This window comes from Tamandua tetradactyla, chromosome 14 (assembly GCF_023851605.1).
Source record: "Tamandua tetradactyla isolate mTamTet1 chromosome 14, mTamTet1.pri, whole genome shotgun sequence".
NCBI classification, from domain to species: Eukaryota; Metazoa; Chordata; class Mammalia; order Pilosa; family Myrmecophagidae; genus Tamandua; species Tamandua tetradactyla.
Window position 1 is genome coordinate 63,965,874 of NC_135340.1, and position 18,396 is coordinate 63,984,269.

Sequence of the window (18,396 nt, forward strand, 5' to 3'; positions counted from 1 at the left end):
TTGATACTAATTCTTTCTGGAATGTTTGGTAGAATTCACATGTGAAGCCATCTGGTCCTGGACTTCTCTTTTTTGGGAGATTCTTAATGACTAATTCAGTTTTTTTTACTTGTGGTTGGTTTGTTGAGGTCACCTATTTCTTCTCAAATCAATGTTGGTTATTCATGCCTTTCTAGGAAGTTGTCATTTCATCTACATTGTCGAGTTTATTAGCATACAGTTGTTCATAGTTTCCTTTCACTACTTCCTTTATTTCTGCGGGGACAGTGGTTATGTCTCCCCTTCCATTTCTGATCTTATTTATTTGCATCCTCTCTCTTTTTCTTTTTGTCAACCTTATAGATTTTCTCATAGAACCAACTTCTAGTTTTGTTGATTTTCATGTTCTCAATTTCATTTATTTCTGCTCTAATCTTTGTTATTTATTTTCCTTTTGCTTGCTTTGGAATAAGTTTGCTGTTCTTTCTCTAGTTCTTCCAAGTGGACAGTTAATTCCTCCATTTCTCCTCTTTCTTCTTTTTTGATATATGCATTTAGGGCAATAAATTTACCTCTTAGCACTACCTGTGCTGCATCCCATTAATTTTGATATGTTGTGTTTTCATTTTCATTTGCCTTGAGATTTTTACTGATTTATCTTGTAATTTCTTCCCTGACCCACTGGTTGTTTAAGAGTGTGTTGTGTAGACTTCATATTTGTGAATTTTCTGGCCCTCTGCTTATTATTGATTTCCAACTTCATTCCTTTATGATCTGATAAAGTGTTTTGTATGATTTCAATCTTTTAAAATTTATTTAGACTTGCTTTGTGACCCAACATATGGTCCATCCTTAGGAATGATCCAAGAGCACTTGAGATAAGGGTGTATCCTGCTGTTGTGGGGTGTAATGTTCTATAAACATCTGTTAAGTCTAGCTCATTTATTGCATTATTAAAATTCTCTGTTTCTTTATTGATCCTCTGTCTAAATGTTCTGTCCACTGACGAGATTGGGGAATTGAAGTCTTCAACTATTATGGTAGATGTGTTTATTTTTCTTTTCAGTATTTGTCTCACGTATTTTGGAGCACTCTGGCTTGGTGCATAAATATTTATGATTGTCATGTCTTCTTGTTGAATTGTTCCTTTTATTAATACATAGTGTCCTTCTTTGTCTCTTTTAATTGTTTTACATTTGGAGTCTAATTTGTTGGATATTAGTATAGCTACTCCTGCTCTTTTCTGATTGTTGTTTGCATGAAATATCTTTTCCTAACTTTTCACTTTCAACCTTTGTTGATCCTTGGGTCTACGATGCCTCTCCTGTAGACAGCATATAGATGGGTCCTGTTTTTTTAATCCATTCTGCCAGTCTATGTCTTTTGATTGGGAAGTTTAATCCATTAGTTTTACTACAGTAAGGGCAGTACTTTCTTCTACCATTTTGCCTTTTGTATGTTATATGCCATATCTAATTTTTATTCTTTTTACCTTTACTGAAAGTCTTCAGTTCTACACTTTTCTCCACACCTCTCTCTCCTCTCTTTTCCTATCTGTCTCTGGTGCTCCTTTTAGCATTTCTTGCAGAGCCAGTCTCTTGGTAACAAATTCTCTCAGAGATTTCTTGTCTGAAAATATTTTAATTTCCCCCTCATTTTTGAAGGACAATTTTGCTGGATACAGAATTCTTGGTTGGCAGTTTTTATCTTTTAGTATCTTAAATATATCATACCACTGTCTTCTCGCTTCCATTTCTGCTGATAAATCTATGCATAGTCTTATTGGGCTTCCCTTGTATGTGATGGATTGTTTTTCTCTTGCTGCTTTCAAGATTCTTTCTCTTTGACATGGCATTCTGATTAGTGTCTTGGAGTATGTCTATTTGGATCTTTTCTTTTTGGGGTACACTGTACTTCTTGGATCTGTAATTTTAAGTCTTTCATAAGAGTTGTGAAATTTTCAGTAATAATTTCCTCCATTAGTTTTTCTCCTTCTTTTCCTTTCTTTTCTCCTTCTGGGACACCTGCAATATGTATGTTCTTGCACTTCATGTTGTCATTCAATTCCCTGAGTCCCTCCTCATATTTCTCCATTCTTTTCCCTGTATTTTCTTTTACTTGTTGGATTTCAGATATCCCATCCTGTGGGATGATCCTATCTTCTACCTCTTGAAATCTAACATTGCAGGTTTCCATTGTCTTTTTTTCATCTTTTCTACTGTGCCCTTCATTCCCATAAGTTCTGTGATTTGTTTTTTCAGACTTTTGATTTCTTCTTTTTGTTCATTCCTTGCCTTCTTTATATCCTCTCTCAATTCATTGATTTGATTTTTGATGAGGTTTTCCATGTCTATTCAAACATTCTGAATTAATTTCTTCAACTTCTGTATCTCATTTGAACTGTTGGTTTGTTCCTTTGACTGGGCCATATCTTCAGTTTTCCTAGTATGATTTATTATTTTTTACTGGCATCTAGGCATTTAATTTCCTTAATTAGTTTATTCTGGAGATTGTTTTCACTTTTTTTTACCTAGGATTTTCTTGCTGGATAACTTTGTTGTCTATCCATTCTTTGACATTCAGTTCAGCTTATTCTAGACCTTTAGCTTAGGTTTTGTTTAACAGATCAGAATTTTTCAGTTCTTGCTTTCTTGTTTCTTGCCCTGCCTGTGTGGTGCCTTTTTTTTCCCCTTAGGAGGGTGTACTTAGGTATTATAGACCCCAGTCAGATTTTCACAGACCATTCTGGCCTCCTCTCTGGAGGAAAGAGTCACCTGCATCCGCTTTCCCTGAGGGTGAGACCTAGCAGGTTGAAAGACTTTCCTATGAGGCCTCTGGACTCTGTTTTTTCCTATCCTGCCCAATATGCGGCAATTGTCTGCCTGCAGGTCTCACCAGCATAAGGTGATGTGGTAGACTTCAGCAGACTCTCCCTGCTGGGAGCATGGCTGAGACAGAGGAGAGGTTGTGGCTGGCTTTGTTTCACTTTTCCAGACCCTGGGGTCTGAATCCCTTGAGGGAGGGAATCCACCTGAGCTGGGCTCCAGGCCTCTCCTGGGGAAGGCACAGCCTTCAGACAAATTCTCAAACAAGCTTAATTCTACCCATGCCTGGGGCAGTTGGAGCCTGAGAAGCCCTGCAGCTTTATCCAAACAGCAGTCTAGCTGTGGAAACACAGCGACAAAAAAGAAAGAAAGAAAAAAATCCTTTTCAGAACAGGACCCCTGTTCCTCAAGTTTGCCAATCAAGAGCTTTAGTTGGTATGTTGTTCTGTGTATCTCCAGGTCCTCTGTGCCCTCTCCTTTCCTGCAGGGCCCAAACCCTTTCAAGCATTTTATGCTGTCTGATCAGAAGAAACCTGTTTTTTTTTTTTTTTCTTTTTCTTTTTCTATCCGCCCTGTCTCCTCTGCCCCAGGGCAAAAACCAGCAATCTCCGCTTTTACTCAAGGTTCAGCTGAGCTGGGTGCCTATTTATAGTAGTCAGAATTTGTTAATTAATTCCACAATTGGAGCTAGGTTGTGCTTAGCCCCTGCTGCTAGTAAAGTCTCTTGCCAATCTCCTCTGGGAAGCAGCCTATGGGAGAGGGGTGCCAGCCACCATGGCTTGGGGCATTCACGGTTCTGGATGGGCTTGCAGCCGGTGCAGTTTATCCAGACTGGGGTACACTGTGTGTCTGGTCACTGATGTGGCTCCAGCAGTTGTTCTGTACTGTTCCTGGCTATTTATTAGCTGCTCTGGAGGACGAACTAAGTCCCACTCCTCACTAAGCTGCCATCTTGGCTCTAGCCCCTAAAAATGTATTGACTATTCATATCCTTGAGTCATATTTTTGAAGATTACCTTAAAAATTCTTATTCCACTTCCTCTTGCTTTGCTTACAAATACTTTTAACACTTACCAGTTTTTTTCTTGTAATTTTTCTATAGTGTAGAAACCATTTAGAGCACAGCCTCTCATTATTTTTTATAAGCAATAATATTTTGAGATTATGTTAAATTGCAAACACTGAAGTATATTACACTTAAACCTCCTGAATGTTAAATCTCAAACTCCTTATTGCCTGAGATCTCACCCTCCAAACTTGCTTCTCTTAGAGGTTTCCAAAATTCAGTAGCTGTCTGATTGCTCAGACTAAAAATCCTGGCATCATTCCTGACTACTTTCTTCCTTTCAAAACCAATTTGTAATATGTAAATCCAGTGGACTATGCCACAAGACTTATCTAATAATATTCCAGCCTCTCCTCCTTTCTCCTCCAATCTAGTCTAACCTACCATCATTTCTCAGTTTGATTACTACAACTGTATCCAACAGCATACTCTGCTTCTACCTTTGTCCCTTCTACAGTGTATTGTCATCCCAATAGCTAGAGTGATCCTTTACAAACATAAATCAGATCATGAGCACTGTCTCAAAACCATCCAGTACCTTGACATCTCACTCATGGTGAAAGAAAAAGTCTTTAAAATTATCTATAAAGCCCTATATGATCTTTCTGTGACTATATTTCACTTCATCTCTCTACTTCTCAATTCCTCTCTCACTCAACTTTAGTCATACTCATTTCCTTCTGTTTCTCAAGCACGGCAAATTTGTACATCCCTTTTGGCATGTATATATATATACATCCCTTTTGGCATGTATATATATATATATATATATATATATATATATATATATATATATATATATATATACTGCTCTTTCTACCTGGAAAGTTTTCATCCCAGATATACACATAGTTCACTCTCTCACCTCCTTCAGGTCGCTGATTAACATTACCTCCCCATAAGGTATTCTTCAGCAAACCAATAGAAAATAGCACCACCTTCACTGGACACATATATAAAACAAACATAAGAGGACTCTGAAAGGTGGAGATAAGAAGGCAGACTGGTTAAGGACCTCAGAGCCCAAGAAAACACAACATGAGTTCCTCTGGTTTTCTTTTGACTCAAATATCCCAAACTGTGTTCCAGAGAAGTCAGCAACCTGGAAGTCACAACAGCCACAGATTTTTCAAAACTCCCAAGAAAACCTTGCTCTCTCAAGCCAAATGACCTGGTCATAGATAGGCTAACAATACAAAAAAATTTTTTAGACAATAACTGCTCTATTTTAGCCCAATACCACAGAAAAAAATGCGGCCCCATCCCCATAACCACCAGGAAAGACTGAATGAGGAGCCTAGACTTATGCTTTCACTATGCAGTAATGGTATACCAACCTGCTCTCTCTCCCCAACCAGGGTGGTGTCAGAAAAGGCCTAGTGGAGAGTCAGGACAAAACCCTATGGGTTTAAGAAGCTGAATGAATCCCAAACAGGATAAATCCAAAGAAACCTTTGTCAAGGTGTAAAATATTCAAACTTTTGAAATCTAAAGACAAAGAAAAAATATTGAAAACAGGGAGAGAGAAACCTTGTACGTAGTACAAGGAAAACAACTCAAAACACAATGAATTCCTCACCAGGAAAAAATGAAGGCCAGAAGGAAGTGGCAAAATATTTTTCAAGGGCTGAAAGAAAAGTACTGTCAACCTAGAACAGTAGATCCTGCAAAATATCCTTCAAGAATGGAGGGGTAAATCAAAACATTTTTAGGTGAGGAAAAATTAAGAGAGTTTTTAATCAGCAGATCTTTTACCCTTAAAGAATAACTACTGGAAATAGTTCTAACTGAAATATTGTCCTTCAATCACTTACCATCTTGTTTGGGCTTCTGCTCTGAACATCTGGTATTGTTTACAATTGGATCTCAATGTAATGTTAGTAGATAATTCCCTCGACTTATACTTTGTCTGGCAGGTAAGTTGTAACTATCCCCAATACTAATTTTTTATATTGGTCAACACTTCTGTATATATTTCAGAGGAGTATCTGATATATGGGGGATGAAGGAATTGTTCTAGCAAGATATAACATAATTCAGAGTAAAACTGTACAGACACTGATGAGAGTCATAATTTTACATGCAATTATGACCTACTTTAGCCTACATCATACTAAGAATCTATAATTTATACATTCCTAACATAAATATTGAGAATCAATACATAAATAACGTAACTTATTTTCAAGTATTTGGGGGCTTAAATGAGCTGATTGAGCAACTGATATGATTACTTTAATACATCAAGCATTTACATCAAATTATAGGAACATTTTCCATTTAAAAAAGTTATTAAATGAATATGCATTGTGTGTACTGTATACTTTCAATAAAGAGCTATCTGAATTTGGTAAACTATTAAAAGAAAAGATTTGATATTAAAAATATTAAAGAAAAACTACTACCTTCTATTCAAAATACACACTTCTTGTCCCCTTCAATGTAGCATTTATCTATGCTACATATTGCTTATTCAATTACTTACTCTGTCTCTCTACTCTTTTGTGTAACTCCAAAGAAATAGGTCTTTTAAAAACTGCTATATTCCTAGAACAAAGTCTGACACATAGATATCACCTACTAAAATATATGTTGAGTATTTTAGTTTGCTAGCTGCCGGAATGCAATATATCAGAAACAGAATGGCTTTTAAAAACGGAAATTTAATAAGTTGCTAGTTTACAGTTCTAAGGCTGTAAAAATGTCCCAATTACAACAAATCTATAGAAATGTCCAATCAAAGGCATTCAGTGAAAGATGCCTTGGTTCAAGAAGACCGATGAAGTTCAGGGTTTCTCTCTCAAATGGAAGGACACATGCTGAACACAGCGTCATCTGCTAGCTTCTCCTGGCTTCCTGTTTCATGAAACTCCCTGGGAGGCATTTTCCTTCTTCATGTCCAAAGGTCGCTAGCTGGTGGACTCTGCTTCTCATGGCTTGTCGTTATGCTCTGCTCTGTAGGGTAGGCTGTGAAGTTGATGACTCCGATGAAGGGTCTGGACAAACTCCACAGAAGAGGCTCACTGGCTGAAGCAGGAAGAGAGACTGGCTCTTCTGAATCCTCCTTAAAAGACTTCTAGTGATTAAATGTCACTCATGCAGAAGACACTCCCCTTGGCTGATTACGAATGCAATCAGCTGTGAATGCAGCCAACATAATCATGATTTAATTCTATGAAATGTCCTCATAGTAATAGACAGGCCAGCACTTGTCCAATCAGAAAAATGGGCACCACCACCTGGCCAAGTTGACACCATGACAGGGTAGACTGAAATACTGTGGGCCAATGAGAGGGAGGGATAAGGGGTATGTGATATATGAGTTCTTTTTACATTTTTTTTCTGGAGTGATGCAAATGTTCTAACTATGATCATGGTGAAGAATATACAACTATGAGATGATATTGTATGCCACTGAGTGTATAATATGTTTGGAGTGCATATGTGTAGATATTTACCAATAACAATATTTAAAAAATAAAAAATAATAACTAATACATAAACACAAAAGGCTTTGGCATTAAGAAGTACTCCCTTAAAAGACTCTTAAGTAAAATAGGAAATAAAAATTGCAACCACAAGCAGGAAATGATCTGTATCTTGATATAAATGGTTATTGCATACATATATAAAATATAAATATATAAAATTAAGATGAATACTTAAGATTTGTGCACTTAAATGTGTATTAGCTATCAATAAAGGAATTTAAAAGATAAATCATAGAAAGTGAAGAAAATAAATCATAAAATGTTTAAGGAATAAAAAAAGATATTTCTCACTATCAGAACTTGTCATGATTTGAATATTCTCTAGAACAATTTTCAAAGATTTTAAATAAAAATTCCCCTTCTGAATCAAAAGCAAACAATAACTGATTCATTGTGAAAACATGTAAATTACCTGGAAGACTGACTGAAAGGATATAGTTGGTGCTGCTGTTACATCTCACAGACATGATCAGATCTCAAGCTTTTATTGTTTAAAAATATTGTACATTATTGCTATCATCTTCTCTGCCTTTAGCCTATACTTTAGTACTCCAAGATTTCCAGTGTTTACATCTGCCATGCACCTGAGTACACTAACAATTCTGATTTGATGAGATAATATCTTGAGTACATTTAACATATTATTTAATTGTTCATTTACATTTTAGCTCTTCTTCATTGCATTAAGGTAGTGAATATAATTTGTGGCCAATATTGTACTAAAGTTTTGCATACTACACACAAACATAAGTTCACTAATGGCAAAACAGCTAGGTAGGTAACAAGTGTGTTAAGTGACTTACATTATGAAGAAATAATACGGGTTATTATGTAGATGTTTAGATGTGTTCTAATGATACTTGAGGAGATTAGTTTTTGGGTGGTTTGGAAACACATTACCATTCTTCACAATTAAACAATAGAACGTAAGCACCCACAACCTGAAAATTTGCTATTCAATACATTTTCAGGAATGGATTACATTCAGATAATGAAGGATACCTGTAGTTAGAACACTATAGTTAACCTTCATGAGAAAAAGGTTTATTCAGAGCTAAACCTATAGCCTTTAAAGTTTCTATTAAAGTGTATTAGTTAGGGTTCTCTAGAGAAACAGAATCAACAGGGAACACTCACAAATATAAAATTTATAAAAGTGTCTCACGTGACTGTGGGAACACAGAGTCCAAATCCATAGGGCAGGCTGTGAAGTCAACGATTCCGATGGAAGGTCTGGATGAACTGCACAGGAGAGGCTCATCAGCCAGGACAGGAAGAACCTGTCTCTTCTGAATCCTCCTTAAAAGGCTTCCAGTGATTAGACTGAGCATCACTCATTGCAGAAGACCCTCCCCTTGGCTGATTACAAATGGAATCATCTGTGGATGTAGCTGACGTGATCATGACCTAATCCTATGAAATGTCCTCATTGCAACAGACAGGCTAGCACTTACTCAACCAGACAAACAGGTAACACCACTTGGCCAAGTTGACACATGAACCTAACCATGACAGTCCACCCCTTGTCAACTTAGCAGCTATACATACCACCTTAAATCATACCTAATTTCTAAATAAAAAACAATAAAACACACATTTTTTTCTTTCACCTAACAATACTCAACTGTCCTGCATATAACTGGAAACACATTAAATCTCTCCAGAATAGGGTGCAAATCCTTGGGTAATATTCATTCTTAAACTTGATATCTTACAACTTAAATAGTATAACATGAACAAAACAGTATTACAGTCCTCGTTTCTGTAACTGATCATGTGGTAGAAGTTCATATTTATCACTACCTTCTTCCACTACTAATTCCATGTTCCCTTTACCCTCAACAAGGAGTTCAGCTGGCCGTGGTTCTTTGCCTGGTGGGGTGACCCAAACCTTCATTCCTGAAGTTTTAGAGCCATTGGTAGTCCTGCCTGGATTGGGTTGTTGCAGTTTTCCATTGATTTTAATCACAGGGCATGGTAGTACTAAAAGATGTCCTAGGGGATCTCCTATATTCCAAGAAAATTCTTCTTTACCTCTATTATGCAGTTGCAGTCCTACTTCCCCCTGATAGTCAGGGTCAATCACCCCAGACAATAATGTAATCCCCTTCTTGGCTTGTTGATCCAGCGGCATAAGTAGCCCAAAGTGACCAGGTGGCAGTCTTAGATTCCAGTTCAATGGAATCATTGTTATTTCCCCTGGTGGAAGCATCCCCCTTTTGGAACTAAAACCTGTAGACCAGTAGAGCTCAGGGTTCCAGGGACAGGAAGCAAAAATTTTCCTAGTGGATCACTAGGGGTAATAGTGAGTGGTGCCACTTCCATTTCCACTGTTTGGTTCCTGGACCCATGGATCATGGCTATGGAAGAAACAGCACCATACAGCGGATGCTGATTCAGAACATACATAGCTTCCTGGAGAACATTATCCCAACCTTTCAAGGTATTGCCATCTAGTTTGAAGTATAATTGAGTTTTCAAAAGGCCATTCCATCATTCTATCAATCCAGCTGCTTCTGGATGATGGAAAACATGGTTAAGACCAGAGAATTCCATGAGCATGTGCCCATTCAAGCATTTCATTTGCTGTAAAGTGTGTTCCTTGATCAGAAGCAATGCTATGTGGAATACCACGACGATGGATAAGGCATTCTGTAAGCCCACAGATGGTAGTTTTGACAGAAGCATTGCATGCAGGGAAAGCAAACCCATATCCAGAGTATGTGTCTATTCCAGTTAGAACAAATCACTGCCCCTTCCATGAAGGAAGTGGTCCAATGTAAACAGCCTGCCACCATGTAGCTGGTTGGTCACCTTGGGGAATGGTGCCATATTGGGGGCTGAGTGTGGGTCTCTGCTGCTGGCAGATTGGCCACTTGCATTTTCCTCAAGAAAAGTTTGTGTGAATAAGCCTTTCTGTATTTAAAACAATTTGCAGCCTTTTTTACTAGAGGACAGGTTGGGTACATACAAAATGCTTAGTTCACATTTTTTTTTCTTAGATATCTTATAGGTGTTGCTTCTGTCATTGAATATTGCCAAAGAAAAACTTCATAATATAATTTTCTTTTTCTTTAAAAGACTGATCTCTTTATCTTGCTGCTCAAGAAATTCTTTTATCATCTTTAATGCTCAATAACTTTACTAGTATATTTCTTAGCATTGACTATAATGGCTCAATATTTCTTGTACATGATGTGCCTTTTCTATATTTAGTCTTTTATTTCAACAATATTTCTTGAATTATATCTTGAGTACATTGTTATTTCAAACATCTTGATTTCATCTTTCAAGCACTCCAGATATGTGAACATTGGATCTCCTTTGCTTGTATTTTTCAAGGAGCCCTGGTTCCTTTTATTGGAGGATGGTGTTACAAATCAAGATGTGAGTTCTGTGTATGCTCATTGTTATTGGGGTGTGTGCTTGTTTGAAAGGATGCATGTCCCCTAGAAAAGCCATGTTTTAATCAGAATCCCATTTCATAAAGGTAGAATAATCCCTATTCAATAGTGTATGTTTGAAACTGTAATCAGATCATCTCCCTGGATGATGTGATTTAATCAAGAGTGGTTGATAAGCTGGATTAGATAACGACATGTCTCCACCATTTGGGTGGGTCTTGAGAAGTTTCTGGAGTACTATAAAAGAGGAAACATTTTGGAGAATGATGGAGATTCAGAGAGAGCAGAGAAGAACGACATAACCATGAGAAGCAGAGAGCCCACAAGTCAGTGACCTTTGGAGATGAAGAAGGAAAATGTCTCCTGGGGAGCTTCATGAAACAGGAAGCTGAGAGAGAAAGTAGCAGATGATGCCTTGCTTGCCATGTGCCCTTCCAGCCGAAAGAGAAACTGTGATTGTGTTCACCATGTACCTTTACAGATGAGAGAGAAACCCTGAATATCATCAGCCTTCTTGAACCAAGTTATCATTCTCTGGATGCCTTTGATTGGACATTTCTATAGACTTGCTTTAATTGGGACATTTTCTCGGCCTTAGAACTGTAAACTAGCAACTTATTAAATTACCCTTTTTAAAAGCCATTCCATTTCTGGTATATTGCATTCCAGCAGCCTAGCAAACTAGAACAGGGAGTCATTGCTTTTAGTGGATAGGACTAGGAAATATATGTATGCATACTAACTTTTCTATACACACGTGCATGCACTCATACACATATTTTTAAACTATTCATCTGTATATGTTTTACAGCAAATATGAGTTCGTATTGCTGTCTTCAACTCTAACATGGTGCATTATCATCTTTCTCCCTAACTTATCTCTAACTTTCTTCAACAATGAGAAAACACTTTCTGCTATTTACATATTTGTTCAATTCCAGATTGCATATGAAGCAGTTTCAGAATTGTTAATTTATACACAGTAAGAAACCCATCTACAGTAGTGTTTATATATAGTTTATTTTGTCTTTAGTCTTCAGTTTCTAGCCAAAATACCATTTTCCAAAGTTACTTAACTTAGCTCTCTTTTGTTCCCCTACCAGTTTCAGTGAGGTTATGCATTTATAATACATTTAAATTACTTTATTTTACTCTGCATTCTATCCTGGGATTCCCTACCCTTCTGGCTGGTTTTTCTAAAATTTGCATACAAAAGCTTTACTTTTTGTGATGTAAATTCCTATGGGTATTGACAAATGCATCAGCCTTTTACTTTTAACCTATATATAACATTATATTTGAAGTGAGTTTCTTATACACAGCATATAGTTGAGGTGTTTTCCTGACCTTATATTTCCAATTTGTATTCTTCTTTTACAACTATTTGCTGTACTATTATTTTTCTTAGAAAGTTTGTTAGGAGGTTAGGTTATAACTTTTATCTGCTTTGTTCAACTTTTCGTTGTTGGATTAAAATTTCCATCCATTTTTGGCAATCTTTTTCTGTTGAGTTTTATGGTCTGTAGATAAGGTTTTCTGCTCCTAATCATTTTTTTTCTTATAGAATCTTTGTACGAATGCTATGCTCATTTCCTTTTTGTTTCTTATATTTGAATTAGTTGGATGTTCCTATATTATTAGCAAATATGTGTGTGTGAGTGTGTGTGTGTGTGTGTGTGTGTGTATAGTTGGGGAGGTTTATTCAAGATTGCTTTTCAGTCTTTACCAATAAGGGCTCCTTCCTTAAAACACAAAATATTTTCTTATAGAAATGGTTTGTTTACTAAGAATTGATAAATGGGCAGGCCACGTTGGCTCAGCAGGCAGAATTCTTGCTTGCCATGCCAGAGACCCAGGTTCAATTCCCAGTGCCCGCCCATGCAAAATAATAATAATAATAATAATAATAACAATAATTGACAAAAAGCAGTTTCAAAATAAGTCACTATTCAGACTAAAGCATTATAGAAGAACTACTTGAAAACACTCACTACCAATGCAGTAGTCCATGCTAATATAATAGACTTAGAAAAATATATTCATGAGGTCATTCTTGGAATATGAAACTATACCTTTACATCTTAAACTGAAACCCAACTACCCAAATCTGTAGCTGAATTCTCTAGAAAAGAATTTTATTTCCTTTCAGCTTTTCAGTCCTACCACATCTATCTACACACATAGTGATTTGAAAAACAGTTTTCTTGATTAATGATTGATTATATGTTTTATGAGAAACTCAATTAGCTCCATAATTTACTCCTCTCAAAATTATTTGCTACAAGAATATAACTACTATTCCAACAGCAGCTTAAAATTTATCTTCCAAATACAAAATACAATGTGGCATGATTTTATCTCTGTGGCATTCGTGTTTTCAACAATGATTGTAATGCCTATAAAATTATTTGATGTTTAGAGTTACTACCCAATTAATTTTGGTATAAAAAATTTTCAGAAAAGTATTATTATTTTTAAACATAGCCACCAAAATGTCATGTTTTGTAAAGCAATGAACTACCAATTATTTGACTGGTGAAAACAAAATACTGCAATCTAAAAGTTTTAGGTACCAAAATAATGACCAATACTTAAATGATATATTCATACCTGACAACCAAAGAAAAATGTTATTTCCTAGATCTTCTTTAAATTCATCATTAAAGAGGTTACTGGATTCTGGAAATGCTTCCTGGAATGTTGCATAGATAGCTTGTGCCAAACAATCAGGATACACCTACCAAAAACAGAGTTATTATGATAATTTTATATTTTATGTTACGTATCTCAACTACCAAAGAGATTGTGGTTTGTTAGAGAAATATGCATTCCCCTTTGCTTTTATAATTTGCTTTTGGCCATTTTATTACTTTTTTTTTACTTCCACTAGAGGGACATGAACAAAGAAGAGTTGAAAATTGAGTCTGTCGATTTGGTTACTTGATAGCATTTTGGGGAAAATTTAATTTGGATTAAGGATGAGGTTAAAAAGTTAAGATGAAGTTTGATGATTATTCATTTATCTCACTTAACCTTGATATTGTTATCCTCTTTCAGCAAGAGACACATATTGGCAATGATAATTAAAAACATTTTTTGAATAAGTGAGGCTTGTGTAATTGAATTAATATATTGAAACCACCATTGTATTGTTCAAATATTGAAACCATGATCATATATCAACAAATATATGGCATTGCCAGTATTCGATTTGCCCTAACAAAATCCTTAAACTACAAAATTTCTCTCAGGGAGTAACTAAACACAAAAAAGATAAATGTTTATATTTAAGCCTTTTAACAATACACATTCACTATTTTGGAATTCTGAATTCAGAGAAGGATTTACAATCACACACCAAGCCCTTAATAATGCAAAATGTTAGAACTGAAAGAGACCTTAAAGGTCACTATGTCAGGTTGAATAATGGCCTCAAGTATTTCCATATCCTAATCCCTGGACTCTGTGAATGTTCCCTTATATGGTAAAAGGGACACCGCAGATGTGATTAAATTTTGGAATTTGAGATAGAGAGATTATAATGGATTATCTGGGGCCCTAAATGTAATCATATGGAAAAGGTTACTTGACTACAGATGTAGAGATTGGTTTGATGTGACCATAAATCAAAGTATGCCAGAAGTTGGAAGAGGCAAGGAACAAATTCTCCTCTGCAGCCTCCAAAAGAATCCAGGTCAGATGGCACCTTGATTTTACCCCTGTAAAACTCATTTCGGATTTCTGACTTCCATAAGTGTAAGAAAATAAATTCCTGTTGTTTTAAGCAACAAAGTTTGTGATAATTGGTTTCATCAGCAGTAGGAAGCTAATAGTCACCTAATACTGTAGTGCTCAAACTTACTGGTAGCTATGGTTTCTTTTGAAGAACCCATCACTTTTCTTCTGGAGGGAGTGTGGGAGAATTATTTACTATATTGCTATATTATATTTAATTGCATTGAAAGAACTATGAACATTCCAATACCAGAAAACATCACATATTTGCAGTATGTAAAATCATAGCAACAATCAAAATTAAAATGCTTAATAAGATGAATAATTGAAACTTTTAAAGGTTTTCTGTGAATATCTCACTTTCAGGAGTTAAGGGAAAAGAAAATCAAGTGTCAGACTATGGAAAAATATCTGAAGGAATATCATTCTGTGTCATTGAAAGAAAGAGAAGTAAAAGTATTACTAAGTATATTTAGGGCCAGATTAATTTGTTCTAATTAGTGGAAACAGAAGATGATTTTTCATCCTTAAATACTAAAAAATTCCACTTTCTTAGGTAATTTAATCAGATAAGAAAATAGTAACATAGCCCCCACTTAGGTGAATTAGTTAAAAATAAATAGAAAATTGGTCAATGAGAAATGAAATCCTACTTCTACTTAAACAGTAGTGTGTGGGTGGTAGTCTGATACTGATATACATAAGCAGGGAAAGGGAGCATTAAAAGAAGAATGAGTACAGGTTAAAGAGGAGTCTTCTTTATTTTCAAATAGAGCTTTGAATCTGGATTCAGCAATTCTAATTTCTCCTTGGAAAAAGCCACTGAAAATAGGGACCCAGAAAAATATTATCATGATTTGAGAGAGGTTATAAATACAATATTTATCAAAAATCATATCCATGCCAGGGAGAGCATCTGGACCATAAAAGTATCCTTCCCTGGTATCAGAAATTGAAGTATGAAGGATATGCAATGGTGTCATTATTTCCTTCTTTGTCCTATTTATTAAGCCTCTTATCTTATTCTTAAGAGCCCCTGATAAAGCATGAATGATTTCATCAAACTGTCTAAGTAGCCTAGACATATTCAGTGCATATGCATTAATATAAAACCACAAAAAAGATGGATTAGATGAGAAATTATGGGTTGCAGAAACAGCTGTTTTTGTATCTTTTGTTACCTAACTATTAACTTGTTCATGCAAATAAGCAAAAAAAAATTTCAATATTAGCAACAGAAAATCCTAGTCTATCTCGTAGAACACCATTATTCCTCAAGATAACAAGTTTAGAATCACATATTTAATCTAACATCTTTATTTGACAGACAATCAGCTGTAGAATTTGAGAGGATGAGTGATTTGCCAAGATTACCCAGTAATTAGTAGCAGATTAAGCAAAACATAAAATTGTATAGTCACCTTAAATGGATTAAAAAATAAATTATAAAGTAAAGGAAAATTAATAAACAATTTTGAAGGTAAATTAAAAATCCCAAACCTGCATAGAATAACACAAAAGTTTTCAAATTAGTAATATAGAAAAAACAATCTATACCACTAAGGAAATTCTAGTAGACTTTTAGGCAAGGGAACACAATTTTCTGGGAGAAAAGCATAACTTTAAAAATATAGCATTACTTTATGTCAGGCAGTTTTGCTTTTAAAAGGAACAAGATAGGTTCTCATATGTGCTGAAATAAAATAACTAGTTTTCTATTTCATCAGCTCTAAAAATAATTAGCCTAACTGTTAATTTCCATATGTTTACCTGAAAGAATGCATCCTTACGACTTAGGGGTATGCTCATGAAAAGGGTGACATAACTCTCTGAAATTCTATCAAACAAGAAATCTTGATTTTCTCTGTCAGGCTAAAGAAAAAACATGTATGAAATTAAAGTCATTAATACTACAATCTGAAACTGGAATTTTTCTTGCATAATATCATTAATTTTATCTAATCTTACATGGGAGAGCAATTGGTATAGTGGAAAGGACATGTGTTTTGGCATCATGCAGACCTGAATTGAATGCTGGCTCCATTATTCTTTAGTTTTGCTGCTCTGGGTGACTTAGTTAAGTCCTGGTTTATTTATCTGCCAAATATAGATAATACATACACACCCTAAAGGAGTGTAGTAGAATTAAAAAAGGGCAGGGATCATGTTTTGTTTGATTTTGTATTTCAAGCACAGCACTGAAATGCTTGTTGAATTAATAAAGATTCTTGAAGAGGCATGCAGAAGGCAATCAATGCCTTACCTTCTGTTTTTCAACCATTCCAACTCTTTCATTATGAGTAACAGTATGAAATAAAAGTAGCTTCTGGGGTTAGCCATACATAATCAGTACTAGTAAAATTATTTCATGATTAAACTAGAGACAAAGTAAATATGTTTTAAGAAGGAAGAAATGGATAGACAATAATAATATCGTTATTATTGTAAATTCCCAATAAACACCCTGATGCCTTGCTCTCATAAGTAACAAAGAGATGAATTAAAAAGTCTAAATCAATTAATTAAGCAATAAAGATAAATTAAAAGAGTCCAAATTCATTTATAATGTTAGCTGTGGGAACAATATGGCAGTAATGATTTTTGAAAACAATCATCAAAAATCATAAAATTTAGTGGTCAATAAAACTAGCAAGTCAGTGAGCTGAGATGTATAGATGTATAGGATCTTAGGTCAAAACTGCAAGTTGGACATCAGCTAACTCAACTACTTCTATTTTAGTGACTACTCTGATGCTTAGAGAAATACATACTTTACAGTTGATAGACTGGTTTTCATAATTATATTATTTTAATTAATTAATTTATTTATGCAGTTGCCCTCTTTGTAACAACTTCTGCCCACTTGAAGTATATTTTGTCTGATATATATTTATACCAATTATTGTGTGGTTAGTATTTGTTTGGCATATCTTTATCCAACCTTTTACTTTTAATATTTCCATACTCTTATGGTACACATGTGACTCCTGTAAATCTCATATATGGTTTTTCCCCACAGTGTGACAATTATTGTATTTTACTTTAATAGCTACATTTATCATAATTACAAATGTATTAGCATTTTTTTCTACCATCTTATTCTGTATTTTCTATTTGTCCCATCTTTTCTGTCATTAATTTTTTTCCTCAATTAAATTTTTTCTTCTACTTTTATGGAAGTTATAAACCTACTAATATTCTGTTAATGATAACCCTAGAAACTTAAGGTGAAATATTAATTCATTCTAGTCCAAACACAATCAATATTTTTAACCTCATAAAGTATTGTAAATTAATCATACTTTTTGGTATGGTTTTCTTTTATATATTTATTTTTCTTAACCTCAGAAGACATTGTTATTTTTCTCTTATATAGTCATCATGCATTTAGATTTACCAAATATTTATCACTCCTTACAGCTTAAGTCCTTCATACAGCTCAGTTCCTACATCTAAAATCTTCCTTTCTGCCTCAAAAAAGTTTTTTAAATTTCTTGTAGGGAGAGTCTGCAAATGGTAAACTCCCATTTTTTGTTTCTCTAAAGTTGCCCTTTTCTCCACTCTTGTTCATGGACTATAGAATTTTAGATTGATGGTTCTTTTCTCAGAATACAAGGTATCATTCCATTGCATCCTTGTTTCTGTTGTTGCTATTGAGATGTCATCTGTGAGATGATCTCTCTTAAGATTTGCTCATATTTCTAAGTGTTGATGTGTTTAGCTATGGACTCTACAATTTTTATTTTGTTTGGAAGTTGCTGGGCTTAATGAAAATATGGATGACTTTCAATAGGTCTGAGAAGTTTTAGCTAATGTCTTCAATATTGTCTTTTCCACAGTGTGTCTATTCTCTTCTTTTAGAATGAAATCAGCCTCATGTTAGTTAGATCTTCTCA

General features: G+C 35.0%; 1 protein-coding gene across 10 annotated transcripts in view; it reads right to left on the reverse strand.

Moving 5' to 3' along the window:
• Positions 1-18,396, reverse strand: part of FAM227B (family with sequence similarity 227 member B) — a 310,848-nt gene that overhangs the window by 220,839 nt on the left and 71,613 nt on the right. For 9 of the 10 annotated variants that reach the window (XM_077127827.1, XM_077127830.1, XM_077127825.1 and 6 more), the window contains 2 exons: positions 16,271-16,372; positions 13,376-13,502 (listed from right to left, as the gene is read on the reverse strand). In XM_077127827.1, coding sequence (XP_076983942.1) covers positions 13,376-13,502; positions 16,271-16,372 — 229 coding nt within the window. The remainder of the gene's footprint in view (positions 1-13,375; positions 13,503-16,270; positions 16,373-18,396) is intronic. The other variant, XM_077127829.1, reaches the window with a different exon arrangement.